A 26388-nucleotide genomic window follows, 5' to 3' on the forward strand; every position below is an offset into this window, starting at 1 on the left:
AAAAAAAAAAAAAAAAAATTGCAGGGCAAGGTGGCACAGATCTGTGGTCCCAGGTACTTAGGAGGCTGAGGCAGGAGGATGGTTTGAGCCCAGGAAGTTGAGGCTGCAGTGAGACTGAGTGAGACCCCACCTGAAAGAAGGAAGGAAGGAAGGTAGGAGAAAGAAAGAGATGGAGAAGGAGGGAGGGAGAGAGCACGGGAGGGAGGGAGGGAAAACAAAAAGCAAAGTGGGAAAATGGGAGACTTAAATCTAATATTATCAATAATGTTAAATGTGAATGGATTAAACAATTGTATTAAGTCTGATAGGGCTGTGTTACAGACTGAATGTTTGTGTCCCTTCCTAATTCATATTTGTTTGTCTGTTTTTTGTTTTTGAGACAGAGTCTCATTCTGTCATCCAGGCTGGAGTGCAGTGACACCATCTCAGCTCACTGAAACCTCGGCCTCTTGGGTTCATGTGATTCTCTTGCCTCAGCCGCTTGAGTAGCTGGGACTACAGGCATGCGCCACCATGCCCAGCTAAATTTTTCTATTTTTAGTAGAGATAGGGTTTAGCCATGTTGGCTAGGCTGGTTTTGAACTCCTGACCTCAAGTGATCCAACTGTCTTAGCCTCTGAAAGTGCTGAGATTACAGTAGCGAACCACCTCACCCTGTTGCAAATTGATATTTTGAAACCCTAACCTGCAATGTGATGGTATTTAGAGATGAAGCCTTTGCGAGGAAATTAGGGCTCTCAGACATTGTGAGGGTGAGACCCTTGTGATGGAATTAGTCCCCTTCTAAGAAGAACTTGCTCCCTATCCTCAGCTTATTCTGTGAGGCAAGTATCACCCTGATGCTCTAACCAAAAGACAGAGACTGTCAGAAAAGAAAGGTTGGTTTTAACATCTAAAAATCAATATCTATCTGATCATAAACACATTATATTAGAAAAAGCATTTGAGAAAATCTGACACTTTTTCATAATAAAAAACACTTCACAAACTAGAAAATTTTCCAGCGTGATAAAGCGCAATTTATGAAATACCTGCATCTAACATCAGACTTAATGGTAAATGACCAAATGCTTTTCACCTGAAGTCATCAATGAGACAAGAATATCTGCTTTCACCACTTCTGTTCAACAATGTACAGCAGGGTCTAGCCAGAGCAATTATGCAAGAAAAAGCATCAGGTGGGAAAGAAATAATTTCATCTTTATTTGCAGATGATATGATTTTGTATATAGAAAATCTTACGGAATCCACTTAAAAGATGTTTAGGAAAGTTGCAGAGTATAAAATCAATGTACTATAAATGTCAATTTTATTTCTATACACTATAATGAATAATCTGACAATGAAATTTTAAAAATAGTTTCATTTACATCAACATAAAATGAATAAAAAACTTCTGACAAAAATTAGCCAGGCATGGTGGCACGTGCCTGTAATCCCAGCTACTCAGGAAGATGAGGCAAGAGAATCACTTGAACCCAGGAGGTGGAGGTTTCAGTGGGCTGAGATCACACCTTTGTACTCCTGACTGGGTGAAGAAGTGAGACTCCATCTCAAGAAAAAAGAATTGGGGAAAAATATTAATAGAATCAAAAAATGTACAACTCGTACATTGAAAACTACAAAACGTCACTAAAAGAAATGAAAGCCTAAATAAATAGAAAGACATTCTGCATTCATGGGTAGGAAGACTTAAATTGTTAAAATGGCAATACTCTCCAAATTAATCTACATATTTTACATAATCCCTGTTAAAATTCCAGCTGTCTTTTTGCAGATATTGACAAAGTGTTCCTGAAATTTTTATAGAAATTCAAGGGATTCAAAATGGCCAAAACAATCTTGAAAAAGAGAAAGGTTGGAGGCCCCACACTATCTAATTTCAACCCTTACCACAAACACACACTAGTCAAGACAGTGTGGTACTGCTATTAGGATGGACTATATACATCGATGGACTAGAACTGAGAGTCTAGAAATCAATGCTCATATTTATGATCAGTTTAACAAAGGTGCCAGTTCAACGGGGTAAAGAACAGTTTTTTTTCAGACAAGATCAGGCTCATTCAGGGTGGTATGGCTATAGACAAGAATAGTCTTTTTAGCAAATGGTTCTGGGACAGCTGGATATTCACATGCAGAAGAATGAATGTGGATACCTCCATCACACCGTATACAAAAATAACTCAAAACAGGGCTGGGCATGGTGGCTCACACCTGTAATCCCAACACTTTGGGAGGTCAAGGCAGGTGGATCACCTGATGTCAGGAGTTCAAGACCAGCCTGACCAACATGGAAAAATCCCATCTCTACTAAAAATACAAAATTAGCCGGGCATGGTGGTGCTTGTTTGTAATCCCAGCTACTCCGGAGGCTGAGGCAGGAGAATCGCTTGAACCCGGGAGGTGGAGGTTGCACCATTGCACTCCAACCTGGGCAACAAGAGTGAAACTCCATCTCAAAAAACAACAAAAAACCTCAAAATAGATCATAGACCTGAATGTGACAGCAAAAGTTATGAAACTCTTAGAAGAGTAAATCTTCATGATCTTGGGTTAGGAAATATGGGTTACATATGCACCAAAAACATAGTGACAAAAGAAAAAATACGTAAATTGAACTTGATCAAAATTTAAAACTGTGCTTCAAAGGATGATAGCAATAAAGTAAAAAGAAAGCCCTCAGAATGGGGGAAAATATTTGCATGTCATATACTTGAAAAGGGCTTTGCCTTCTGAATATATAAAAAACTCTTATAACCTAATAATGAAAAGACAAATAAAACGGGTACAGGGTTTGAATAGACAGTTCTCCAAAGAAGTTATCCAAATTGCAAAAGCATATGAAAAAAATGCTCACCATCATTATGATCAGGGAAGTGAAAATAAATAAAAACTCCAGCAAGATACTACTTTACACAAAAGTGAGTGTTAGCAAGGATGTGGAGAAATTGTAAACCTTACATACACATTACGGGTGGGAATTTAAAATGGTGCACTACTGTGGAAAACAACTTGGTATTTCCTCGAAATGTTAAACATTAGCATTACCAAATGATACAGCAGTTCTACTTCTAGATATGCAACCAAGAGAAATGAAAACATAGGTCGATACAAAAACTTGTAGTGGCATTATTCATGATAGGCGAAGAGGAGAAACAACCCAGATATCCAATGACAGGTAAAAAACATGTTATAGCCATACAATGGAATATTATTCAGCCATAAAAAGCAACAAATTGTTGATATATGCTACAATAGGGATAAAGCTTGAAAACATTATTGAAAGTGAAAGAAGTTACTCACAAAAGGCTGCATATTGTGTAATTTCATTTGTATGAAATGTCCAAAATAGGCAAATCCATAGAGATAGAAAGTAGACTGATGGCTGTCTAGGGCTGGGATGTTGGGAGCAGGGTGGGAGCAGGGCTGCAGAGACCAAGGGGGAGTGGTTTATGAGTATAGAGTGTCTTTTTGGAATGATAAAAATGTTCTAGGTTATGGTTGCACAACTCCATATGTTGTAAGAACTATTGACTTGTACAATTTAAAGTGGTGAACTGAATGATATGATGTGTAAATTATATCTCAGTAAAGCTTGTATGTGTGTATATATATACAAAATATTGAATGGTGATAAGTACTATGGAGAAAAATAAAGTAGGGAGGGAAAAAGAATTGGGGCTGAGGGTTGAAATTTTAAATAGGGAAATCATGTTAGGGTTCACTGGGAAGGTATCATGTGAACAAAGACTTTCTGGAGGAGGTGAGTGGGTCAGGTGGTTACTTAGGGAAGGAGCTTTCTGGGCTGCCTGGGTTTGGATCTGGGCCCTGTCATTGTTCATATGTATGACCTTGGAAAAGTTATTTAATAATCCTGTACCTCATTTTACTTTATCTGTAAATAATAATAGTATCTATTTCAAAAGGTTATTATGTGGATTAAATGAATTAAAAAAGAAAGTAAAACATGTAGAACAGTACACTGTCACTACGTAAAATGCTATATAGTTATTTTCATCAGTTCCTACTGCAAGCTCACAGAACTTGCATGCTCAGATGGAAGCATGCCAGGAATGTTGGAGGAAGCAAGGAGGTCAGGTGGGGCTGGTGCAGAAGAAGCAAGAGGGAGGATCGTAGGGCTTGTGGCTTTAGCTTTGTGAGATGGGAAATCAATGGAGGGTTTTGAGCAGAGAAGAGAGAAGATCTGATTCATTTTTAACACGAGCACTCTGGCTCCTGTCCAACACACTGAAAGGGGACAAGGACACCATCAAGGAAACCAGCTCTGAGCTATTGCCGTAATACATGTGAGGCACGGTGGTGGTGGTAGAAGTGGCCAAATTCTGGTTCCACTACGAAGACAGATACAACAGGAGCTATTGAAAGATAGAATATTGTGTGTGAAAGAGACTGCAGTTTTGATCTGAGCAATTGTCAGAATTACGTTTCCATACATTGAGATGAAGGAAGTCTGAGAGAGATGAGAGGGAGCCCTTTTTAATTTTTTTTGATAGGGGTAGAGTGGGGTTGTGGGGAGATTGATGGGGGATCAAGATTTCAATTCTGGACATGATTAACTTGAAATGCCCGTTACACATTCAAGTGGACTAGAAAGAGGATGGACGGATCATTGGTTTTCTGACCAACATGTATGAAAATCCCATTGTGTGCTAGGCTCTGTGTAGGCTCTGGAGATACATGCGAGAATACTTACAGGCTCCTTAAGAGCTCACTTTCTTCCCTTCTTTTCTTTCTTTCTTTTTTTTTTTTTTTTTGGAGATGTAGTTTAGCTCTTGTTGCCCAGGCTTGCGTGCAAGGGCACAATCTCGGCTCACTGCAGCCTCCGCCTCCCGGGTTCAAGCGATTCTCCTGCCTCAGCCTCCCAAGTAGCTGGGATTACAGGCATGCGCCACCACGCCCGGCTAATTTTGTATTTTTAGTAAAGATGGGGTTTCTCCATGTTGGTCAGGGTGTTCTCGAACTCCCAACCTCAGGTGATCCGCTCACCTCAGCCTCCCAAAGTTTTGGGATTACAGGCGTGAGCCACTGCGACTGGCAAGAGCTCACTTTCTAATGGTAAGACAGGTCATGAGGAAATTAGCAATCAAGAGAGGTCAGGTAGGTAAGGTCTTTAGGTCTTCGGATGAGACAAAATGTACAATTGCTATTATTAATTTTAATATTCCGGGTATTGCAAGCTCCAGAAGACGGGCCTTGAGATCTAGGAGCTGCTCCTCTTGCCAACCCGGGGCTACAAGGTAGGTATCTCCGCCTCAGTGCGGGCCACGTTTCCAGCGCAGCAGAATGGCAGCATTGCGCACGCGCGGCCTCAGTCTGGCGTCCTAGGAGTTGGACTCCGAAAGCCCCGGCGCAGGCGTAATTCAAGGGCGGAGTGAGCCTGAGACAGGCGTTGGGGCGGGGCGAGCTCGGAATGCGCCTGCGCACTGGGCACTCTCGCCGGAGGAGCCGCAGTCTCGAGAGCATCAAGGAGGTGTTTCGTAGTCTCTGGCCAGCCTTTCTGCGCACCCGGTGTCGTTGGGCTGCACTGCAGGCGGGTTCGTCCGCCGGGCACGGGAAGGGGCCACGATGCCGGTGAGGAGAGTCGCTTTACCTCTGGGGTTTCTTCTCATCCCAGCTGCCTGGCCCGGGGGCGCGGCCGTTGCCATGGAGGCGCGGAGCAGGCGGGCGGCCAGGGTGGGGCGGGGCAGGCCCGGCCGTGCGGTCTGGGTGGTTGGAGAGCCTGGCTGGTCAGCCCCGGAGCCGCCGGGGTCCGGACGGCCTCGAGAGGGGCCTAGGGGCAGGCCCTGCCGCCTTTGTGGCTGCTGCATTCCGTGGGGCCTGCATCGCTTATCAAAAAGGCGCTGAACTGGAGGATGCGCTCTGGCTCGCATCCCTGCCTGCTGAGTGGGGCGTCTCGGGCTGGCCGCGGAGCGTCTCTTTGGATGCCCCGCACCTCGTGGGGCCTTTGCGCAGAACAGGCTCAGGGAGGCGACGAAGCGAAGGCTGCCCCTTTTCCAGGCCGGAGACTGCGACTCATAGCCTTGAGCTAGCTGTCAGTCCTCTTGAGGCGCTTTAGCTTATGGTGCAGAATGAAACTCGAAGGTGTCTTTGTGTGGTGGTGGTGGTGGTGTGTTTATCTTACAAGATTTCACAGATTGTTATCGTGAACTTAATAATGGGGCCTTGTAAGACGCCTTATTAGGGGTCATGGAGGAAAATTGAGCCATGGCCGCTTGTTTAGTGGTTGTGAGGCCTCAGATAATCTGTGTGGGTGCTTAGTTCCCACATAAACTTTTCCTCATGGGCTTCTTGTTAGCCTGGTGAAATAAGATAATGCGCAGGAGACTAGAAGGACAGTGCTTAACATTTAGGGCTAAATGCTCTATATTTGTTCCTGTTCATTGCTTTCACATTTTTAATTCAATAAATACTGGGCACCAACCACATGCTAGGCTCTGAAGATACAATATTGAGCAAAACCAATCAGGTTCTTGAACTTGGAAAGAGAGAGGCTTGCCTTCTTGGGCAGAGGTGAAAACCATACGTATTTACAGAGATAAGACACATAACCTTAATGAATAAAGTGGTTGGATATCCTACAATAGAGGGAAGTAGATACTGGTAAATTGGAAAGTATTGCCATGTGACAATGATGGTCTGCAGATGATTTCAGAGTATTTGTTTTTTTTTTTTTCCTCCCAAGAAGAGACTTTAGGGATTGTTTTAGTGAAAGTTCTCAATTTTAGCAACTAATTCAAAAGCGCTTTAAATACTGTGAACCAAATAAAGGAAATTTGTGGACCGAATTTAGCCTCTTGACTACCTGTTTGCAACCTCTGGTGTAGACAGAGAGAAAGACATTAATCAAATAAGGAGCAAGTGAAAGTAAAATTGTGTCCAGGAAGGGGAGAGCAGGGGGCTCTCTCAGCCTATAAGAGTATTTGAAGTAGTCAGGAAGTCTTCCCAGGTGAAGTGGCTGTTGAGTTCTGAAGGATACATAGATGTTACTAAGTGAAGCAGGGATTGAAGAAGGTTCTAGGCAGAAGGAACAGCACATGGAAAAGTCCAGTGGTGAGGAGCATGATGACAAGAAAAGGCCAAGAAGCTCAGTGTGGCTGTGGCATGGATGAGCCAGGGAGAGTATCTTGTGAAATAAGCCCAGAAAAGCAGACATGGGTGGAAGCCAGATCTTACAGGCCACCTTAAGGGTTCTGGTTTTAGTCTGAGATCTATGGGAAACCACTGAAGAATTTTTAAGTAGGAGGGTGACATGATTAGATTTGTGTTGACACTGAGTGCTATGTGGAGAACAGGCAGTAGGGGAATGTAATTAGATTCAGGAGTATAGTTAGGAGTCAGTAGTCCAGGGCCAAGATGATGGCGATTTAGACTAGGGTGATGAAGGCAGAGATAGAAGTGCGATTGTATTGATGTAATCTGTTATTTGTCAATGACAACGTCAAAGTCAGTGACAATGGTTTATGTTGTTTCTCTTTAAGGCTTAGAAGAGAATCTGAAACAGTAGGAATTTAACAAGTATCTGTTCAACTAAACTGTCCTTTTCGATAATAGGATTGTGTTTCATCATTTTTTCTTAATCATAAAATTTCAGAAATGGCCGGGTACGGTGGCACGCGCCTGTGATCTCAGCACTTTGGGAGGCCAAGGTGGGTGGATCACTTGAGGTCAGGAGTTCGAGACCAGCCTGGCCAACATAATAAAACCCCATCTCTACTAAATATACAAAATTGAGCCAGGCATAGTGGCGGGCACCTGTAATCCTAGCTACTTGGGAGACTGAGACAGCTGAATCACTTGAACCTGGGAAGTGGAGGTTGCAGTGAGCTGAGATCGTGCCACTGCACGGCAGCCTGGGTAAGAAACAGAGTGAGACACTGTCTCAAAAAAAGAAAAAAAAATTTCAGAAATGGAAACTTTATATATACAAATGCTCATAAGTTGAGGTCATACTAAGGCATTTTTCTTTGCCGTTTAAACTTTTTTCTATCTTTATCTTATTGTCTTCTGTAGAGAAGCCATTTTACAGATGCATTATAGGAAATGATAAAAACCATTTTACGGATGCATTATAGGAAATACAACTAGAAGTCTCAGGGGAAACAAAGGATCTACTATATTTTGAGTTAAAGTTGTTAACTATGTTCACATGTGTTTCCTACAGGCAGGAAACTCAGGGTCAGAGACTTGTGTAGAAAGACAATCTATAATATATTGATTCAGTTTCTGCTTGTACAGCTTTTGTCGCAGATGTAAACTAAACTTTCTCTCCCTTCTTTTATATTTTAAAAGAAACTTTTTTCCTTTTTGTACCTTTTAATAAACTTTTCATCTACATGTAAGATCTTTAATTGCATTTAACAAATACGAAGTGTTTAATGTGTGCAAGGCACTAAGGTGGCAAAGTAGCCTTTTAAAATTTGTAAATTTAATCTGCTGAGGGTAAAAATAAATGTTCTTTTCATTATTTGTAAATATCTCCAACAGATCAATAAATCAGAGAAGCCAGAAAGCTGCGATAATGTGAAGGTTGTTGTTAGGTGCCGGCCCCTCAATGAGAGAGAGAAATCAATGTGCTACAAACAAGCTGTCAATGTGGATGAGATGAGGGGAACTATCACTGTACATAAGACTGATTCTTCCAATGAACCTCCGAAGACATTTACTTTTGATACTGTTTTTGGACCAGAGAGTAAACAACTTGATGTTTATAACTTAACTGCAAGACCTATTATTGATTCTGTACTTGAAGGCTACAATGGTGAGTATATAGTTTACTTTTTAAAAACACCCTTATTGAGACATAATTAATGTGCCATGAATTCACCTATTGCAGCTCTGCAGTTTGGTGAGTGTAGTAAAATATACAGTTGTGAAACCATCATCGCAATCCAGCTTTAGAATACTCCTGTCATCCCCAAAAGTTACTTTGTGCCCGTTTGCAGACCCACCCCCAAGCAACCATTGATCTACCTTCTGTCACTATAGTTTTGCCTTTTCTTGAAATTTCGTATCAGTCATGTCATATGTCATCTTTCTTATATGTTTTTTTTCCACATCAAATGTTTTTGAAGTTTATCCTTCTAGGATTTTCATAGGGATTGTGTTGAATTGTTATTCTAACAGTAATGAGTCTTCCAATTTATGAACATGATACTTCTCTCCGTCTGAAACGTTGAAACATTAATTAATTAATTTTGGACGAGGTCTTGCATTGTTGCCCAGGCTGGAGTGCGGTGGTGCAATCATAGCTCACTGCAGCCTTGAACTCAGCTGAAGCTATCCTCTTGCTTCTGCCTCTTGAGTAACTAGAGCTACAGCTGGGCACCACCATGCCTGGCTAATTTTTTTGTTTTTGTAAAGACAGGGTTATGCTGTGTTGCTCAGTCAGATCTCAAACTCCTAGACCCAAGCAATCTTCTGCTTAGGCCTTTCCAAGCACTGGGATTACCCGTGTCAGCTACCATGTCCAGCTTCTCTCCATTTATTTATATCTTAATTTCCCTCATCTGTATTTTGTAGCTTTTAATGTACAAGTCTTGCGCTTGTTTTGATTATTCGTAAGTTTTTTTATGCTGTTGTGAATAGAACTGCTTTCATAATTTCAATTTTGGATTGTATGTTACTAATATATAGAGATGAAATTGATTTCTTGGCTGGGCATGGTGGCTCATCCTTGTAATCCCAGCTGCTCAGGAGGCTGAGGCAAGAGAACCACTTGAATCCAGGAGGCAGAGGTTGCAGTGAGCTGAGATCGTGCCACTGCACTCCAGCCTGGGTGACAGAACAAGACTCCTTCTCAAAAAAAAAAAAAAAAATTGATTTTTTTTAGGTGGGTTTTTAATTGAGATAAAATTCAAATATGTAAATTTATGATTTTAACCATTTTACAGTTTTACAATTCGTAAGTTTTTAGAGCATTTACAATGTCGTACAGCTGTCGCTGCTGTCTGTTTCCAGGACATTTCTACCACTCCAAAAAGAAACCCTGTATCCATTATCAGTCAGTCACTCCCAATCCATTACCACCTCCCTTCTCCCAACCCAGCAGCTACTAATTTATTATCTATATCTATGAGTTTGCCTATTCTGGACATTTTCTATAAATGGAATGTATGCTATGTGGCCTTTTGTGAATGATTCTTTCACTTACAGTGTTTTCAAGTTTCATCTCTATTGTAACATATATCAGCACTTCATTTTAATGAATTTTTATGTCTGAATAATACTGTATAGATATATTTTGTTTATCCATTTATTAGTTGGTGACCATTTGTTGTTCCTATTTTCTAGCTGTTAACAGATAATGTTACTTCAAACAATCTTTTACAGAGTTTTGTGTGAACATATGTTTAGTTTCTCTTGGGTGTATAACTAGGAGTGGAATTACTGGCTTGCATGGTAACTCTGTTTAATGTTTTGAGGAGCTGCTGAACTTTTCTATGGTGGCTACACCATTTTATATTCCTATCAGCACTGTGTGAGGTTTCTGATTTCTCTCCATCTTTGTCAGCACTTGTTATTGTCTTTTTGATGATTGCCGTCTTAGTACCCACAGTTGATTTTTGTATATTGACCTTGTATCCTGCAACTTTGCTAAACTTGCTTATTAATTCTAATAGTTTATTCTTGTAAAATTTGTAGGATTTTCCACATATAAGAATATGTTGTCTGCAAGTAAAGACAGTTTTTACTTTGTTCTTTCTAATCTTTATGCCTTTAATTTCTTTTTGTTACCTGATAGCACGTGGAGGCTAGAACCTCCAGGAAATGTTGCCTAGAAGTGGTGAGGTGAGAGTGGACATTTTGGTCTTGTTCTGATCTTAGGGAAAATACATTCATTCTTTTACCAGTATAATGATATTTGTAGATTTTAACCGATATCCTTTGTAAGTTTGAGAAGTTCCCTTCCATTCTTAGTTTGCTGAGAGTTTTTTCAGGAACGTATATTGGATTTTGTCAAATATAATTTTTTCTGCACCTATTGAAATAATTTTTTGAAGTTTGTTAATATGATCAATTACATTGATTGATTTTTGAATGTGAAACTAGCTTTGCCACTTGGTTATAATGTGTTATTCTGTTCATATATTGCTAGATTTATTTGCTAAATTAAAAAAAAATTGGCATCCGTGTTCATGAGGGATCTAAGTATGTAGTTTTCTTCTAATCCCTTTTTCTGGTTTGGGTATTGTGATAATGCTAGTTTCATAGAATGAGTTAGAAAGTATTCCTTTTTTTTCAGTTTTCTAGGAGAATTTATCTAGAATTGGTATTATTTCTTAAATGTTTGGTAGAATTCGTTGGTGAAGCCATCTGGGTTTGAAGTTTTCTTTGTGGGAAGGTTTTCAACTATAGATTCAATATTTTTTCTTTTTCTTTTTTAGTCAGGGTCTTACTCTGTTGCCCAGGCTATAGTACAGTGGCATAATCATAGCTCACTGCAACCTCAACTTCCTGGGTTTAAACAGTCCTCCTATTTCAGCCTCCCCAGTAGCTGAGACTACAGGTGTGTGCTACCATGACTGGTTAATTTTTTCTATTTTTTGAGACAGTCTCACTCTATTGCCCAAGCTGGAGTGCAGTGGTACGATTATGGCTCACTGTAACCTCTGCCTCCTGGGCTCAGGTGATCCTCCCACTTCAGTGCGCAGGTAGGTGGGACTATATGTATGTGCCACCACGCCATGCCTGGCTAATTTAATAATTTTATTTTTTTGGTAGAGATAAGAGTCTCACTATGTTTCCTAAGCTGGTCTTGAACTCCTGGACTCAACCAGTTCTCTTACCTCAGCCTTGCAAATCATGGGGGTTAAAGGCCTGAGCTACCATGTCTGGCCAGGTAACCTATTTTCTGGTTTTGTTGTTGTTGTTGTTCTTTTTAGACAGAGTCTTGCTCTGTCGCCCAGGCTGGAGTGCAGTGGCACAGTCTTGGCTCACTGCAGCCTCTGCTTCATGGGTTCCAGTGATTCTCCTGCCTCAGCCTCCTGCATAGCTGGGATTACAGGTGCACGCCACCAGGCCCGGCTAAGTTTTGTTTTTTTTTTTTTTTTTTTTTTTTTGAGACAGAGTTTCCCTCTTGTTATCCAGGCTGGAGTGCAATGGCGTGGTCTCGGCCCACCGCAACCTCCGCCTCCTAGGTTCAGGCAATTCTCCTGCCTCAGCCTCCTGAGTAGCTGGGATTACAGGCATGCGCCACCATGCCCAGCTAATTTTTTGTATTTTTAGTAGAGACGAGGTTTCACCATGTTGACCAGGATGGTCTCGACCTCTTGACCTCGTGATCCACCCGCCTCGGCCTCCCAAAGTGCTGGGATTACAGGCGTGAGCCACCACGCCTGGCCTGTTTTTTCTTAGGTGAGGTTTGGTAGCTTGTCATTAATGGAATTTGTTTCACCTAAGTTGTCAAATTCATTGACAGAAAGTTGTTTATACTATTGCCTTATTATTCCTTTAGGATGTTGAATGTAGTGGTGTAACTTTTCTCATTCTTGATAGTGGTAACTTACATCTTTTCTTTTTTTCCTGATTAGTCTGACGAGCGGTTTATCAATCTTACTGATCTCAGAGAACCAGTTTTTGTTTTAATACTTTTTCTTCCTGCTTTTATGTTTCCTATTTCATCTATTTCTGCTCTGCTTTATTGTTTCTTTTCTCTTACTTACTTTGGGCTTAATTTCCTCTTTTCTTTCTACTTAAGATGGAAGCTGAGGCCATTGTTTTGAGACTTTTTTTCCTTTCTAACATGGGAGTTTAATGCTATAATTTGCTGCTCATTACTGTTTTAGTGTCATCCCACAGATTTTGACATACTGTATTCACTGTTTTACCTCCTGATTTCTTCTTTGATCCTGGGTTATTTAGAAATGTGTTATTTAGTTTCCAGATATGTTTAGATTCTCTAGAGATTTTTCTGTTACTGATTTCTAACTTAATCTCAATTTAGTTAGATAACATACTTTGTATGCCTTGAATCTTTTTAAATTTATTGACTTGTTTTATGATCCAGAAGATAGTTTTTGTTTTTGTTGTTGTATTTGTTTATTTTTGTTTTTTTTGAGACAAGGTCTTGCCCTGTCACCCAGGCTGGAGTGTAGTGGCACAGTCATGGCTCACTGCAGCCTCAACTTCTTGGACTCAAGTGATTCTCCCGCTTCAGCCTTCCCAGTAGCTGAGACTACAGTTACATGCCACCATGTCTGCCTAATTTTTTGAAATTTATTTTGTATTTCAAAAAGTTTTTGGGGAACAGGTAGTGAGTGTTTGGTTACATGAATAAGTTCTTTAGTGGTGATTTCTGAGATTTTGGTGCACCCATCACCCAAGCAGTGTACACTGTACCCAGTGTGTAATCTTTTATCTCTCACCCCACTCCCACTCTTCCCCTTCTGCCCCCAAAGTCCATTGTATCATTCTTGTGCCTTGGCACCCTTATAGGCTTAGTTCCCACTTATAAGTGAGAACATACAATGTTTGATTTTCCGTTTCTGAGTTATTTCACTTAGAACAGTAGTCTCTAGCTCCATCCAGGTTGCTGCAAATGCCGTTATTTTATTCCTTTTATGCGCGCCTGGGTAATTTTTAAAGTGTTTTGTAGAGATGGGGTCTTACTGTGTTGCCTAGGCTGACCTTGAACTTCTGGGCTCCGGTGATTCTCCCACCTCAGCCCCTCAAAGTGCTGGGACTATAGCATGAGCCATGGCACCAAGCCCAGAATATAGTTTATTATTCTTATTTTTTAGTTTATTATTTTTATTTTGTTTTTTTGAGACAGGCTCTCATTCTGTTGCCCTGACTGGAGTGCAGTTGTGCAATCTTGGCTCACGGAAGCCTTCGCCTCCCAGGTTCAAGCAATTCTTGTGCTTCACCCTCCCAAGTAGCTGGGACTACAGGTGTGTGCCTCCACACCTGAGTAATTTTTGTATTTTTAGTAGAGGTGGGCATTCACCATGTTGACCAGGCTGGTCTTGATCTCCTGACCTCAAGTGATCCACCCTCCTTGACCTCCCAAAGTTCTGGGATTAGAGGCATGAACCACGGTGCCTGGCCATAGTTTTTTATTTTCAAATAATAGTAATAATAATAAATAGTGCCTATTTCTTAGGATTGAGGTGAAAGTTAAATAAGAATGCAGACATAGCCAGGAGGTACACCTGTAATCCCAGCTACTCAGGAGGCTGAGGCAGAAGGATGTCTTGTGCCCAGGCATTTGAGGCTGCAGTGAGCTATGATCATGCCACTGAACTCTAGCCTGACTGACAGGACAAGACCTCATCTCTTTTAAAAAACAACAACAAAAAAAGCATGAAAGGAAATGGCCTAGCACATAGCAAATGATCAGTAAGTGATAGCTGTTGTCCTTATAAAGCTTGCTTTTTATTTCATAATTCACTGTCTATTCTGAAATGCAGTCTAGGAGTTCATGATATTTTCAGCTTGAGTGCAATATTATATTCCTTCTGGCAGAGTTTGAAATATTTAGTCAGTTTGAAAAAATTGAGACTCTTATATTCCCGTGTGTAAAACATGGCTTCTGATATGAATCACTTATTTTCACAGAAAAGTCTGAAAAGTGTGTTATGATTATTTTCACAAAAAAAGCCTAAGAAAAGTTGAGGTTAACTGAATAGTGTAGTAATAGTTGAACCATTTTCATATATGCCATCACATCCAAGGCTGTCTTCTCTTACTGCACACTGTGTCCTGGTCAACTCCTCCAGCCCTCTAACTGTTTTCTTCACATCTACCCTTGCTTTTCTCCAGTTCTTGGTCCACAATATAGCCATAGTGATCATGATGTCACTCCTCTGATTGAAAAATTATTCTGTGGCTTCATGTTGCTTTTAAGATAAGGTCTAAAAACTTTAATATGGTCCTTATGACACAGTGTGATTAGGGCATTGCCAATTTCTCTAGTAGCTCTGCCTGCATCTACCTTCCCTTTCCATGTCTGTTTATTCCATTCTGGTCTCATTTCAGTCCTCAAAATTTCCATTCTTTTTCCTGCTTCTTGCTGTCCATGCTGTTCCTATCTAAACCTTACCTCTTTTGGAAAGTCCTCCCTGACTCCCTCTCCTTTTATCCCATTACAATTTCTCTGCCTAATTTGTGTCCCTTACTCCCATCTAGAACTCTGTTTCTTATTTTCGGTACTCATCATGATTATAATTGTTCCATCAGTATCTCCTCCCCAAGATTACACACATCATAAAATTAAGGATTGTGTTTGTCTTGTCACTCTGTGTCTCGTGCCTAGCACAATACCAGACTCAGATTTGTTGAATGAATGAATTTAGGTATTTAGAAAATTTAGATTGTATCTGTAATTACCTGTAATAATTGTATTGTGATCTTTTTGTTAACTGTATTTCTTATAGTTGTTACTTTCAAACAGTTTTTTAAAAACACACTTATTTTAGGACTAAGAAAAAAAGCTATTGGCCGGGAGCAGTGGCTCATGCCTATAATCTCAGCACTTTGGGAAGCCAAGGTGGGTGAATCTCAAGGTCAAGAGATCCAGACCATCCTAGCCAAAATAGTGAAACCCTGTCTTTACTAAAAATACACAAATTAGCCAGGTGTAGTGGCGTGCGCCTGTAGTCCCAGTTACTCGGGAGGCTGAGGCAGGAGAATCACTTGAATCTGGGAGGCGGAGGTCACAGTGAGCCGAGATTGTGCCACTGCACTCTAGCCTGGTGACAGAGCGAGACTCCATCTAAAAAAAAAAAAAAAAAAAAAAAAAAAAAAAAAAAAAAAAAGAAAAAAGCTATCATTTTACTGATACTTTCTATGAGATGTCATATTTGTCACTTGAGGAAAATTGCCTGATTTCGTTCTTCCTGTCAATGGCGAGTTGTAATTCTTACCCCATTTTGCCATTGGCAGATGTGGTTTGAGACTAAGGTCTTTCTGCTCTAGAGCCTGTATTCTTTTGTTGTGCTTATACTACCATCTCCAGTTTAATGTCCACAATAAGTACCTCATGTACACATGATAAGAAATGTCTCAGATATATTGTACGATTTTTGCATTTAGGGCTTGGGATGCTTTTTATTAATTATTAGGGATATCTCTCATTGGTGCTGTAACAGTACTTTGTGCCTGTGGTACAGAGTACATATTGTAATTGTTGATAATAAAGGTGAAACTTGTGCTAGAATAAATTTTGAATCCAGGGAAGAAATTACATCACAGTTTCTTTCTTTCTTTTCTTTTCTTCTTTCTTTCTTTCTTTCTTCTTTTTTTTTTTTTTGACATCACAGTTTCAAAGGAATTAAGAGCTATTGTTCTGTAGCATAAGAAGTAACTAATTCTTGTCATCATTTTCAGGGACTATTTTTGCATATGGACAAACTGGAACAGGCAAAACTTTTACCATGGAAGGTGTTCGAGCTGTTCCTGAACTTAGAGGAATAATTCCCAATTCATTTGCTCACATATTTGGTCATATTGCAAAAGCAGAGGGTGATACAAGGTAAAATAATTCTTTTATTTTCTAATATTGAGAAGTACAAACACAGGAAAGGCACTTAGGTATAAATTATGTAAACATGTTTTAAAATTGTTCTTATAAATATTTCACTCTGACTTTTTAAAAATGATGTTTTATTTATAGGTTTTTGGTTCGAGTGTCTTATTTGGAAATATATAATGAAGAAGTTCGTGACCTTTTGGGAAAGGATCAGACACAAAGGTTAGAGGTAAGGATAATTGGAATTTGGAGGAGTATTTTTTCCAAAGCAGTAGAATGTTTACTAAATTAAGGTTCCCCCCTGCCTTTTTTTAAACAAAAGATGCTTTTGATATTTTCAATAACCTCATTCATACATAATGTCATACATCTGCAGACATATCTGCGGATAAAATACTGAAGGAGGATTGCTGAGTCAAGTGGTAAATGATTGGTAAATTTGATATTGCCACATACTGTCATATTTTAAGGTGTGAGACATACAGCAAGAAAATGTTAATATTGGAATTTTAGTTGGATCGTATCACCAGTAAAATAGAGGAGAATAATGCAGGTAGAGTTAACAGTGGAATAAGATACAGAAGAGTAGTAGCCAGCATTGTAGAATGATATAGAGTATGTGTACTCTATATTAAGTAGCCAGCATTACTGAGCCCTTGCAATGCGATGTAGGCATTCAGTGCAGTAATTGTTGGTTATTGATAGTAGTAAATCGTTTATTTCATTTACTCTTCCCAGCAGTTTGATTTTACTGATGTGGAAACTGAAATTTAGAGGGGTTTCTTGACTTGCTCAAGGTCACATAGCAAGTGAATGGCAGTATTATCTAGAATTAAGAAGGTGGTTCTATCAGTCTACCATCTTAGATTGAAATCTGGCTCTGATCAGGTTACTTAATCTCTATGAGCCTTGGTTTGGTCATAAAAATGGAAGTAATGGTGTCTACTTCATAGGATAATTACCGGTAGTAACAGATTAGAGTGTTTAAATCAGTGCCTGACATAAAATAACCAATAAATGTTAGCTTTTTTTTTTTCCTTTTAAGTTTACTGCATAAACAGTTTTTGGAATAATGTATTACAGTGTTAAGTATTGTTTGTGCTTGTTTGTGCTTGTTGGACCTTCATGAAGCCTTATTCTGTGATACCATTTATATAGCAAATGTAGAAACAAACTTCTTTGTTGCTAGTTTTCAACTTTAGTTCTGATGAATATTTTATTAAATTCTGTGCTTTCATGTCCTAAAAATTTGTTGTCTTATGCAAATTCTAGAAATAAATCATTTGAAAAGGATATTTCCATTTTTGTACCAGTAATTACAGATCAGATTTATTCTCCGGAACATTCTTGTCAATGGTTCTCAACTCTGTTAGACCCAGTGCTCCTTTTCCAATAACATATTTTTTAATGCTCTTTTGACTGTCCTGAAATAAAATTCATAAATAATATTAATCTACCTCTACACATATTTTTAAAAATTCATGTACTACCCTACTATAATATAAAGGAGAATACAAGTAATTAAAAATAAATGCTAGTATTTTGGTATGTAAATGCTTAGATGTGACCACACTTGATGATATAATAAAATAGAGGCATATAGAATCATCAAAATTGTGACAGCTACAAATACACAGTGTCAACAGGTATGTTGTGTTGTTGATCTAAACCCCTTGATTGGTGTTACTGTCAATGACATGGTTTTTTAAAAATAATGACTAGCTCTTGGTAGAATTTGGAGCAAAATAAAGTATAATTCTTTCCTCAGCTTTTCTGTATTCTCATATTATTGCTATCTGGAAAAGCACTTTGTCTTTATGTGTGAAATAAAGTTACATATGACCCACTTAGATATAATTATCTGGATCTAGACTTAGATAATTATTAGTAGATTTTTTACCATGCGAATATCTGTTAGGACATTCAGAATTGTATGGGACAGTTCTTCATTGGGTGAGACTGTCCCACCTATTTCAGAATGTTTAGTATCCCTGGCCCCTGCCTGTCAATACTACACTGTCCTGAAGTGAACCAGAAACTCTTCTGAAAATTTCTAAAACATTCTAGGGCAAGGGGGTAACTGCTTCCATTGAGATCCATTGTTATAATTGTGTTTGTCATAGATATTGAATTCCTTTTTTTTTTCTTTTTGAGACAGAGTATCACTCTGTCGCCAGGCGCCAGACTGGAGTGCAGTGGCGTGATTTCGACTCACTGCAACCTCTGCCTCCTGGGTTCAAGCAATTCTCCTGCCTCAGCCTCCCAAGTAGCTGGGATTACAGGCATGCGCCACCACACCCAGCTAATTTTTGTATTTTTATTAGAGGCGGGGTTTCACCATGTTGGCCAGGATGGTCTCGATCTCTTGACCTCGTGATCCGCCCACCTTGGCCTCCCAAAGTGCTGGGATTACAGGCGTGAGCCACCGCGCCCGGCCTGAATTCCTTTTTTTTTATGATAAAAATTCTTTGGTAGCATTTCCTTCCAGTTTTTTAACTTTTACAAATTTGGGATTATATTTTCTTTCTTCATCTTTCATGTCTAATCAGTTATTAATTGAATACACTTACTAATCGAATTTTGAATTAATATCATATTGTGATTGGAAAATACCACTAGTTTGCAGACAGATGTCGGTTCGAAGAATGTTCGTTTTCAGTCTGCAGTGAGAATGAACAAAAACTGAGAGTAAGTGCTTAAAAACTTGCATAGCAATTTGACATTGCCATGGAATCCAAGTGCATAATTTTTGTATTTTCCAAAATTATCATATTAGAAATATACCTATCATTTATCACAGATTTTTTGGAGAAGCATTGATATAGACCAGTAATTTTCAAACCTTTTAAAAGGTATAAAGTGTTAAATACTTCCATCAAACCAAACCTTATATGGAAGCTGAATGTGTAAAATTCATGGAAGTGCCCATCTCTTTAGAACTTCTCTGGGCCTGAAGACCCAAAAACTCCCACAGCGGCCCCCCCAGTGCCAACGAGGACCCTCTAGGGCTTTTCAGAGCAAGATCTGAAATCCACTGGTTTATAGAGATTATCACACTTTTTTCTATTATTAATAAAATTGGGGCTTAATTTATATCCCATGACAGATGAAGGATTTTTCCTAATTTGTAAATTTATTTTACAAGTTGTTATAAAAGGTACACACACACACACACACACACACACACACACACACATTGAAAATAACTGGAATGTTGAGTGTGTATCCTTATAAGTTTTTTCCCCTGGAATTATTTATCAAATTTTTGTTTGTCTTCAATGTCTATGAGGTCTCCTACCTGTGGAATGGCTTTTAACACTGGCAGCCATAGGCCTCTGCCTCAGTTTCACTTTTTATTCTGTTGGTTTGTTGAAGTGACTCTGAGCCTTCCAAAGTGAATTTTGTTTATACAACACCACTTGTATTTTAGGTAAATCCATCCTAAATACATTCTTCAAATTTGGTTAAAAATTCTCATAAGGTAATTCACAGAAAGATCATATTTTAATGTTGATACCATAGATATGATTATTTCCCTCAGTTGCTTGAAATTCTCCAAATTATTCTTACCATAAAGACCAAAAACTAGTCTCAACTTGTCTCTGCCTTCCTATATAACCAGATGTCTCACCTATTTTTCCCTGTTTCCTGTTCTCTCCAGCCACACTGTCTTTTTTGGTTTGTTATTTTTTGTAAGTGCCTAGTTTTTTCTTATTTCAGAATTCTTCAACATTTTCTTCTACCTCAACTTTCTACCTGCTTTTTTTTTTTTTTTTTTNTTTTTTTTTTTTTTTTTTAATTTTAGCTTAAACATCTTGGGGAATTTTATTCTATCTCCTTCATTAGCTTAGTGTTCTGTATTTTTCTTCATGTCATCACAGTTGAAATAAAATAATTTTTGCGTGTAATTATTCATTTGTATGTTCTTCCTATAGACTGACATCTCCATGTGTGTAAGAACAGTGTCTATCTTATTCATCACTATATCCCTTCTGTCTAGTAGAGCATCGAACACACAGGAGATGCTCAATAAATAATTGTCTAAGAGTTACTGATGTAGTGTAAAGTCCTAATTTTTTTTTTTAGGTTAAAGAAAGACCTGATGTGGGAGTTTATATCAAAGATTTATCAGCTTATGTGGTAAATAATGCTGATGATATGGATAGAATTATGACACTAGGCCATAAAAATCGTAAGTATAGTATGTAATTGTGATTACTTCTGTGTGTTGAGTAGGCTGATTTAGGAGCAAAACTGATACAGCACTTTGCCGTGTAGAGACTGAATTTTTTAGGTTTCTTGAAAACCATTCCATTTTTAATATTTACTACGTAGAGAGCATATACGAAGGAAGGATATCACAAGTCATTTTCCATGCTGACCAAAATTTTGGTTTTTTTTAGTAGTGCGAATCTATGCAACTCTCATATAGCTGTCTCTTGGTAGCTGTAACAGTAAAATTGGTAACGTTTATTGAGCACTTTGTGGAGAGTGCTTGTGCCAAGTGCTTTAGGAGGATGATCTCTTAATCCTGACAGGAGACTATGAAGATATTAAATTCTTACTTTATGAATAAAGAAACTGAGAGTTAGTTTAAGTAACTTGTTTAAGCACTATAACTACTAAGTGGTAGAGTGAGTGATCACACCTAAGCCATAACCAAGCACCGTGGCTCATTCCTGTAATCCCAGCAACTTGGGAGGCTGAACTGGGAGGATCACTTGAGGCCATAACTTTGAGACCAGCCTGGGGAATAGGGAGTCCCTGTCCTAAAGAATCCCCCCACCAAAAAAATCTCAAAAACCTACGCCAGTAGTCCACATTAACTAGGCACTATAATACTTCACTTTTGTTGAAAAGCGAAACAAAGTTTAAATTTTAAAATTACATTCTTTTTAGTAATTGTTTTGTTTTTAGTCTCTAGAATAAGAAGCTTCAGCAGTATTACACAGATGACTCAAACCTAATATTAGTGATGCAGCTAATAGCAATTAGAAATTAGAGGTGAAAGGGCCGGTTGCGGTAGCTTACGCCTATAATCCCACACAGCACTTTGGGAGGCCAAGGTGGGTGGATCACTCGTTCAAGACCAGCCTGGCCAACATGATGAAACTCTGTCTCTACTAAAAATACAAAAATAAGCTGGACATGATGGTGGGTGCCTGTAATCCCAGCTACTCGGGAGGCTGAGACAGAGTTGTTTTAACCAGGGAGGCAGAAATTGCTGTGAGCGGAGATCGTGCCATTGCACTCCAACTTGGGTGACAGCAACTTAAAAAAAAAAAAAAAGAAAGAAAAAGATATTGTATGTAAAAAGATAAGAAATAGGAAATGAAAAATGTTTCTAACTTTCTATGACTTGACTATTGAGCTATCTAACCCAAGGAAATTAAACAAAAAATTTCAAAAATCAATTATATTCTTATGAACCAATTAATAGAAAAAGACCAAATCCTAACAGAAAAATTAGCAAAAAATATGTATGTTATTTATAAAATAACTATACACAGTAACAAGTATGTGAAAGGATGTTTAACTTCACAAGTAATCAGGAAAATGCAAATTAAAACAAGAGAGAGAGAGAGATTTCACCCATCAGATTGGATGACGGATATGTAGATTGGTGAGACTTTGAAGAAATGGGCACTGGGGATGGAATATAAATTGATGCAGCATGTTTGAAGGGCAATGTTAACAGTATCTGTTGACATTTTAAAATACATTCCCTTTGACTCTGTGTTTCTAATTTTGACATATTCTGGAAAAATATTTTTAGATTTTACAATCTAACCATCAGTAGAACACTGATTATGTAAATTATGGCACAAAAATATAGACTGTAATAAAGCTCTTAAAAACGACAAGTTAGGCTGGGTGTGGTGGCTCGTGGCTGTGATCCCAGCACCCTGGGAGGCTGAGGTGGGGAGATTGAGCTCAGGAGTTTGAGACCAGCCTGGGCAACATAGTGAAACCCCATCTCTACTAAAAATACCAAAAAAAAAAAGCCAGGGGTGGTGGCCCACACCTGTAATCTCAGCTACTCGGGGGGCTGAGGCTGGAGAATCACTTGAACCTGGAAGGCGGAGGTTGCAGTGAGCCAAGATAGTGCCACTGAACTCCATCCCGGGCAACACAGCAAGACTCTGTCTCAAAAAAACAAAACAGGCTGGGTGAGGTGGCTCATGCCTATAATCCCAGGACTCTGGGTAGCTGAGGCAGGTAGATCACTTGAGGCCAGGAATTTGAGACTAGCTTAGCCAGCCTGGTGAAACCCTGTCTCTCCTAAAAATACAAAAATTAGCTCGGTGTGGTGGTGAGCACCTATAATCCCAGCTACTTGGGAGGTTGAGGCTGGAGGATCACTTGAACCAGGGAGGGGGTGGTTGCAATTAGCCAAGGTCACGCCACTGCACTCTAGCCTGGGTGACAGAGTGAGACTCTGTCTCAAACCAGACAAAACAAAAAAACCCCAGTCAGATAAATGTGCATATAAAGACCTGAAAGATTTTCAAAATATGTTTGTCAGTGGGGGAGAAAAGCAAATTGTAGAACAGTATGTATGTAGTGCATTATCCCATTTATTTATATGTAAAAAATTATTAAACCATTTATTTAGGCAGTGTGTGTGTGTGTGTATCTGTGTTTACATGTGTGTATGTAAAATACAAAATGAAAGGCAGATAATAGTGATTACCTTTAGGGAAGGAGAAATAAAATTGGGGAAGAGGAATGTCAGGAGCTTTCACTTTATGCATTCTGTATGTCTTTATTTAAAAAATTTAAATACCAGGAATATGTTATTATTGTTTATGTAATTTAAAAAATTTTAACAGAAGATTTTATTCGTAGAAGTGACCAAAAGCTCTCATTAACTAGCTGAGAATTAATTTAATGTGCTATATTTGATTTGTTCAAGGAAAACAAAAAATTTCTAATGAGAGAAATAAAATGAAACAAAGATAAAGGAATTTGAAGATCTAAAGTAACAGAGATAGAAATACTCTAATAGATCAACTCCAAGAATTAAACATTTAGTACAAATTTCTAGTTAGAAGAGTTAAAACATTAATAATACAAACATTATCATGTTGAAATATAATAACCATCAAGAGGAAGATAGAGACGGGAAATGTGATAATAAAAGCTACTATCAATAGATGAATAATTGATACAAATATAAGATTAGCACCCATTTTCTACAGGTCGTCGTAGTAGGGAAATCGTTAATTTTATATTTAAGAAAATAAGTTTGTCATCTCAAAGACAATTACACAGCCTACCTAGCAACTAAAATGCACATTTAAACTAGTCAGGTACATTTACATGGTGGGCATCCTTGTAAAATGGTTGATATTTCTAGAGCAGTGTTTTTCAGCCTTTATGATCCTTTTTAAAAAATTTTTATTTTTGAATATGTAATTCATATACTTGGTATAAAACTCAAAATGCACAAAAATATACAATGAAAAACAAATCTCTGAGAGGCTGAAGCAGGAGAATTTCTTGAACCCGGGAGGCGGAGGTTGCAGTGAGCCGAGATCACGCCATTGCACTCCAGCCTGCGTGACAGAAAGAGACTCTGTCTCAAAAGAAAGAAAAGAAAGAAAAAAAAGTCTCTCCCCTACTCTTTATTCTCAGTCACCTAGTTCCCATCCCTAGTGGCAGCCTCTTTATTTCCTTCCTGATAACTGTCTGTGTGTGTACAAGTATGTCGTCTTTCTTCAGTCAGATAATAGCATTTTTTTTTTTTTTTTTTTGAGACAGAGTTTTGCTCTTGTTGCCCTGGCTGCAGTGCAATGGCACTTGCCACCACAGCCAGCTAATTTTTGTATTTTTAGTAGAGATGGGGTTTCACCATGTTGGCCAGGCTGTTCTTGAACTTCTGAGATAATAGCGTATTTTATTCACTTAGTATCTTCTTGGAGATCATTTCACATGAACACATATTACCACATATATAGACATTAAAAAATGACTATATAGTCTTTAGTTGGATGGATGTACCATAAATTACTCTATCTGTTATTGATGGACTTTTGGATTGTCTTCAGTCTTGCTATTATGAGCAACACTGCAGTACACATTCTTGTATGTATATGAGTATACACATGCAGGTGTATTTATAGAATAAATTGTTCTGTACCCTCTGGAAAAGCATAAAAATTTAATTTTCTTTCATATTTAAAAATAAATACTGTGATAGAAAATAGAGCAGTAAAGGTGGTTTTTATTTTGTTTCATTATGTGATGTTTCAACAGTTTTGAGTGTTGAGTCTACTTGATTACTATTAGCTGTTCTCTCCCAGTGGTTGTAAAGTTCAATGTAGGTAACTTTTAGCAGCTTGTCTGCTGCAGTGCCTTATTTTTGTAACAGGAAATACAGAAAAATTACAATTGTCCATAGCATGCTTTACTCATATTGCAAAAACAATAGTTATTAAAACAGCTAATATGATTTTTTTTTTCAAATTACATATTCTGTCTCACCTCAAATTGGACAACACTGCTACAGTGTGATTAATAATCACATAGTTAGAACACTGTTCCTATCCTTTGACTTGGTAATTCTAGTTTGGAAAATATATTCTGTGGAAATAACCCTAAAGAGAAAGAAAGGATCTATTCAAAGATGCTCATAATAGTATCACTTGTAAGGGCCTAAGATAGGAAACAATCCCAAATCTCTAACAGTAAAGAAATAACAAAATCAATTTCAGTAAAATGTTCAAGTTGTTTTTTCATGGAAATATACATAAGAGATAATGTTAAGTGGAAAAAAACCAGAAGATAAAGTAAGACCTAATAACTCTATGGAAACATGCGTGTATGTCACTACTGAACAGAGGATTTGAAGTGGTGTATAAATGAATAGCTCTTTATTTTTGTTTTTATTATTTTTTTAGATGGAGTTTTTGCTCCTGTTACTCAGGCTGGAGTGCAGTGGTGCAGTCTCGGCTCACCACAATCTCTGCCTCCCAGGTTCAAGCCAGTCTCCTGCCTCAGCCTCATGAGTAGCTGGGATTACAGACATGTACCAACACACTGGGCTAAGTTTGTATTTTTAGTAAAGACGGGGTTTCTCCATATTGGTCAGGCTGCTCTCATACTCCCAACCTCAGGTGATCCACCTGCCTCGGCCTCCCAAAGTGCTGGGATTACAGCTGTGAGCCATCACGCCTGGCCTATTTTTAATTTTGTTGTTAAAATTTTTCAATTTGGGCTGGGTACGGTGGCTCACACCTATAATCCCAGCACTTTGGGAGGCCGAGGCAGGTGGATCACAAGGTCAAGAGATCGAGACCATCGTGGTCAGCATGGTGAAACCCTGTCTCTACTAAAAATACAAAAATAGCTGGGCATGGTGGTGCACACCTGTAGTCCCAGCTACTCGAGGCAGGAGAATTGCTTGAACCCAGGAGGTGGAGGTTGCAGTTAGCTGAGATTGCGCCATTGCACTCCAGCCTGGGGAACAAGAGTGAAACTCCATCTCAAAAAAATAAAATTCAATTTGATTTAAAAGAATATAGAAAAATATAGTATGGAATCGTAAACTCTTGTGCTTTCATTCACTAGTTCTTCATTTACCTTCTTTCATCAGGCTTTATTTTTCTCTATCGGTGTAAATTGCATTCATGTTATCTGACTTCTAATATAGCTATCTCCTAATTTAATCTTTAAATTCTAAAATCAAAGCTTGCATAGAAAAGTTCTGCATGAATCTATTGTAGGAAGATAATTTTGGCATTGAGTAGAATTAATGCTTTTAAAATCCTTCGGAATTAAAGAAAAAAACTAATACATGTCTATTTTAAATACATGTTTTTTGTTTACACAGTATATTCAAATATTTACACACATACAAATACTTTGCATTCATTATGAATCCATCATTATGA

The 26388-nt window shown here is 38.6% G+C and overlaps 1 protein-coding gene across 6 annotated transcripts in view; it reads left to right on the top strand.

The window, feature by feature from the left end:
* The first annotated feature begins 5370 nt into the window (after positions 1 to 5370).
* The window catches only part of KIF3A (kinesin family member 3A), a 48148-nt gene continuing 27130 nt past the window's right edge, over positions 5371 to 26388 (top strand). For all 6 annotated transcript variants that reach the window (XM_017532444.2, XM_037739922.1, XM_017532446.2 and 3 more), the window contains exons 1-5: positions 5371 to 5595; positions 8509 to 8782; positions 16351 to 16495; positions 16637 to 16721; positions 20579 to 20684. In XM_017532444.2, coding sequence (XP_017387933.1) covers positions 5590 to 5595; positions 8509 to 8782; positions 16351 to 16495; positions 16637 to 16721; positions 20579 to 20684 — 616 coding nt within the window. In that variant the 5' untranslated portion in view covers positions 5371 to 5589. The remainder of the gene's footprint in view (positions 5596 to 8508; positions 8783 to 16350; positions 16496 to 16636; positions 16722 to 20578; positions 20685 to 26388) is intronic.

This window comes from Cebus imitator, unplaced genomic scaffold (assembly GCF_001604975.1).
Source record: "Cebus imitator isolate Cc_AM_T3 unplaced genomic scaffold, Cebus_imitator-1.0 Scaffold76, whole genome shotgun sequence".
Taxonomy (NCBI): Eukaryota; Metazoa; Chordata; class Mammalia; order Primates; family Cebidae; genus Cebus; species Cebus imitator.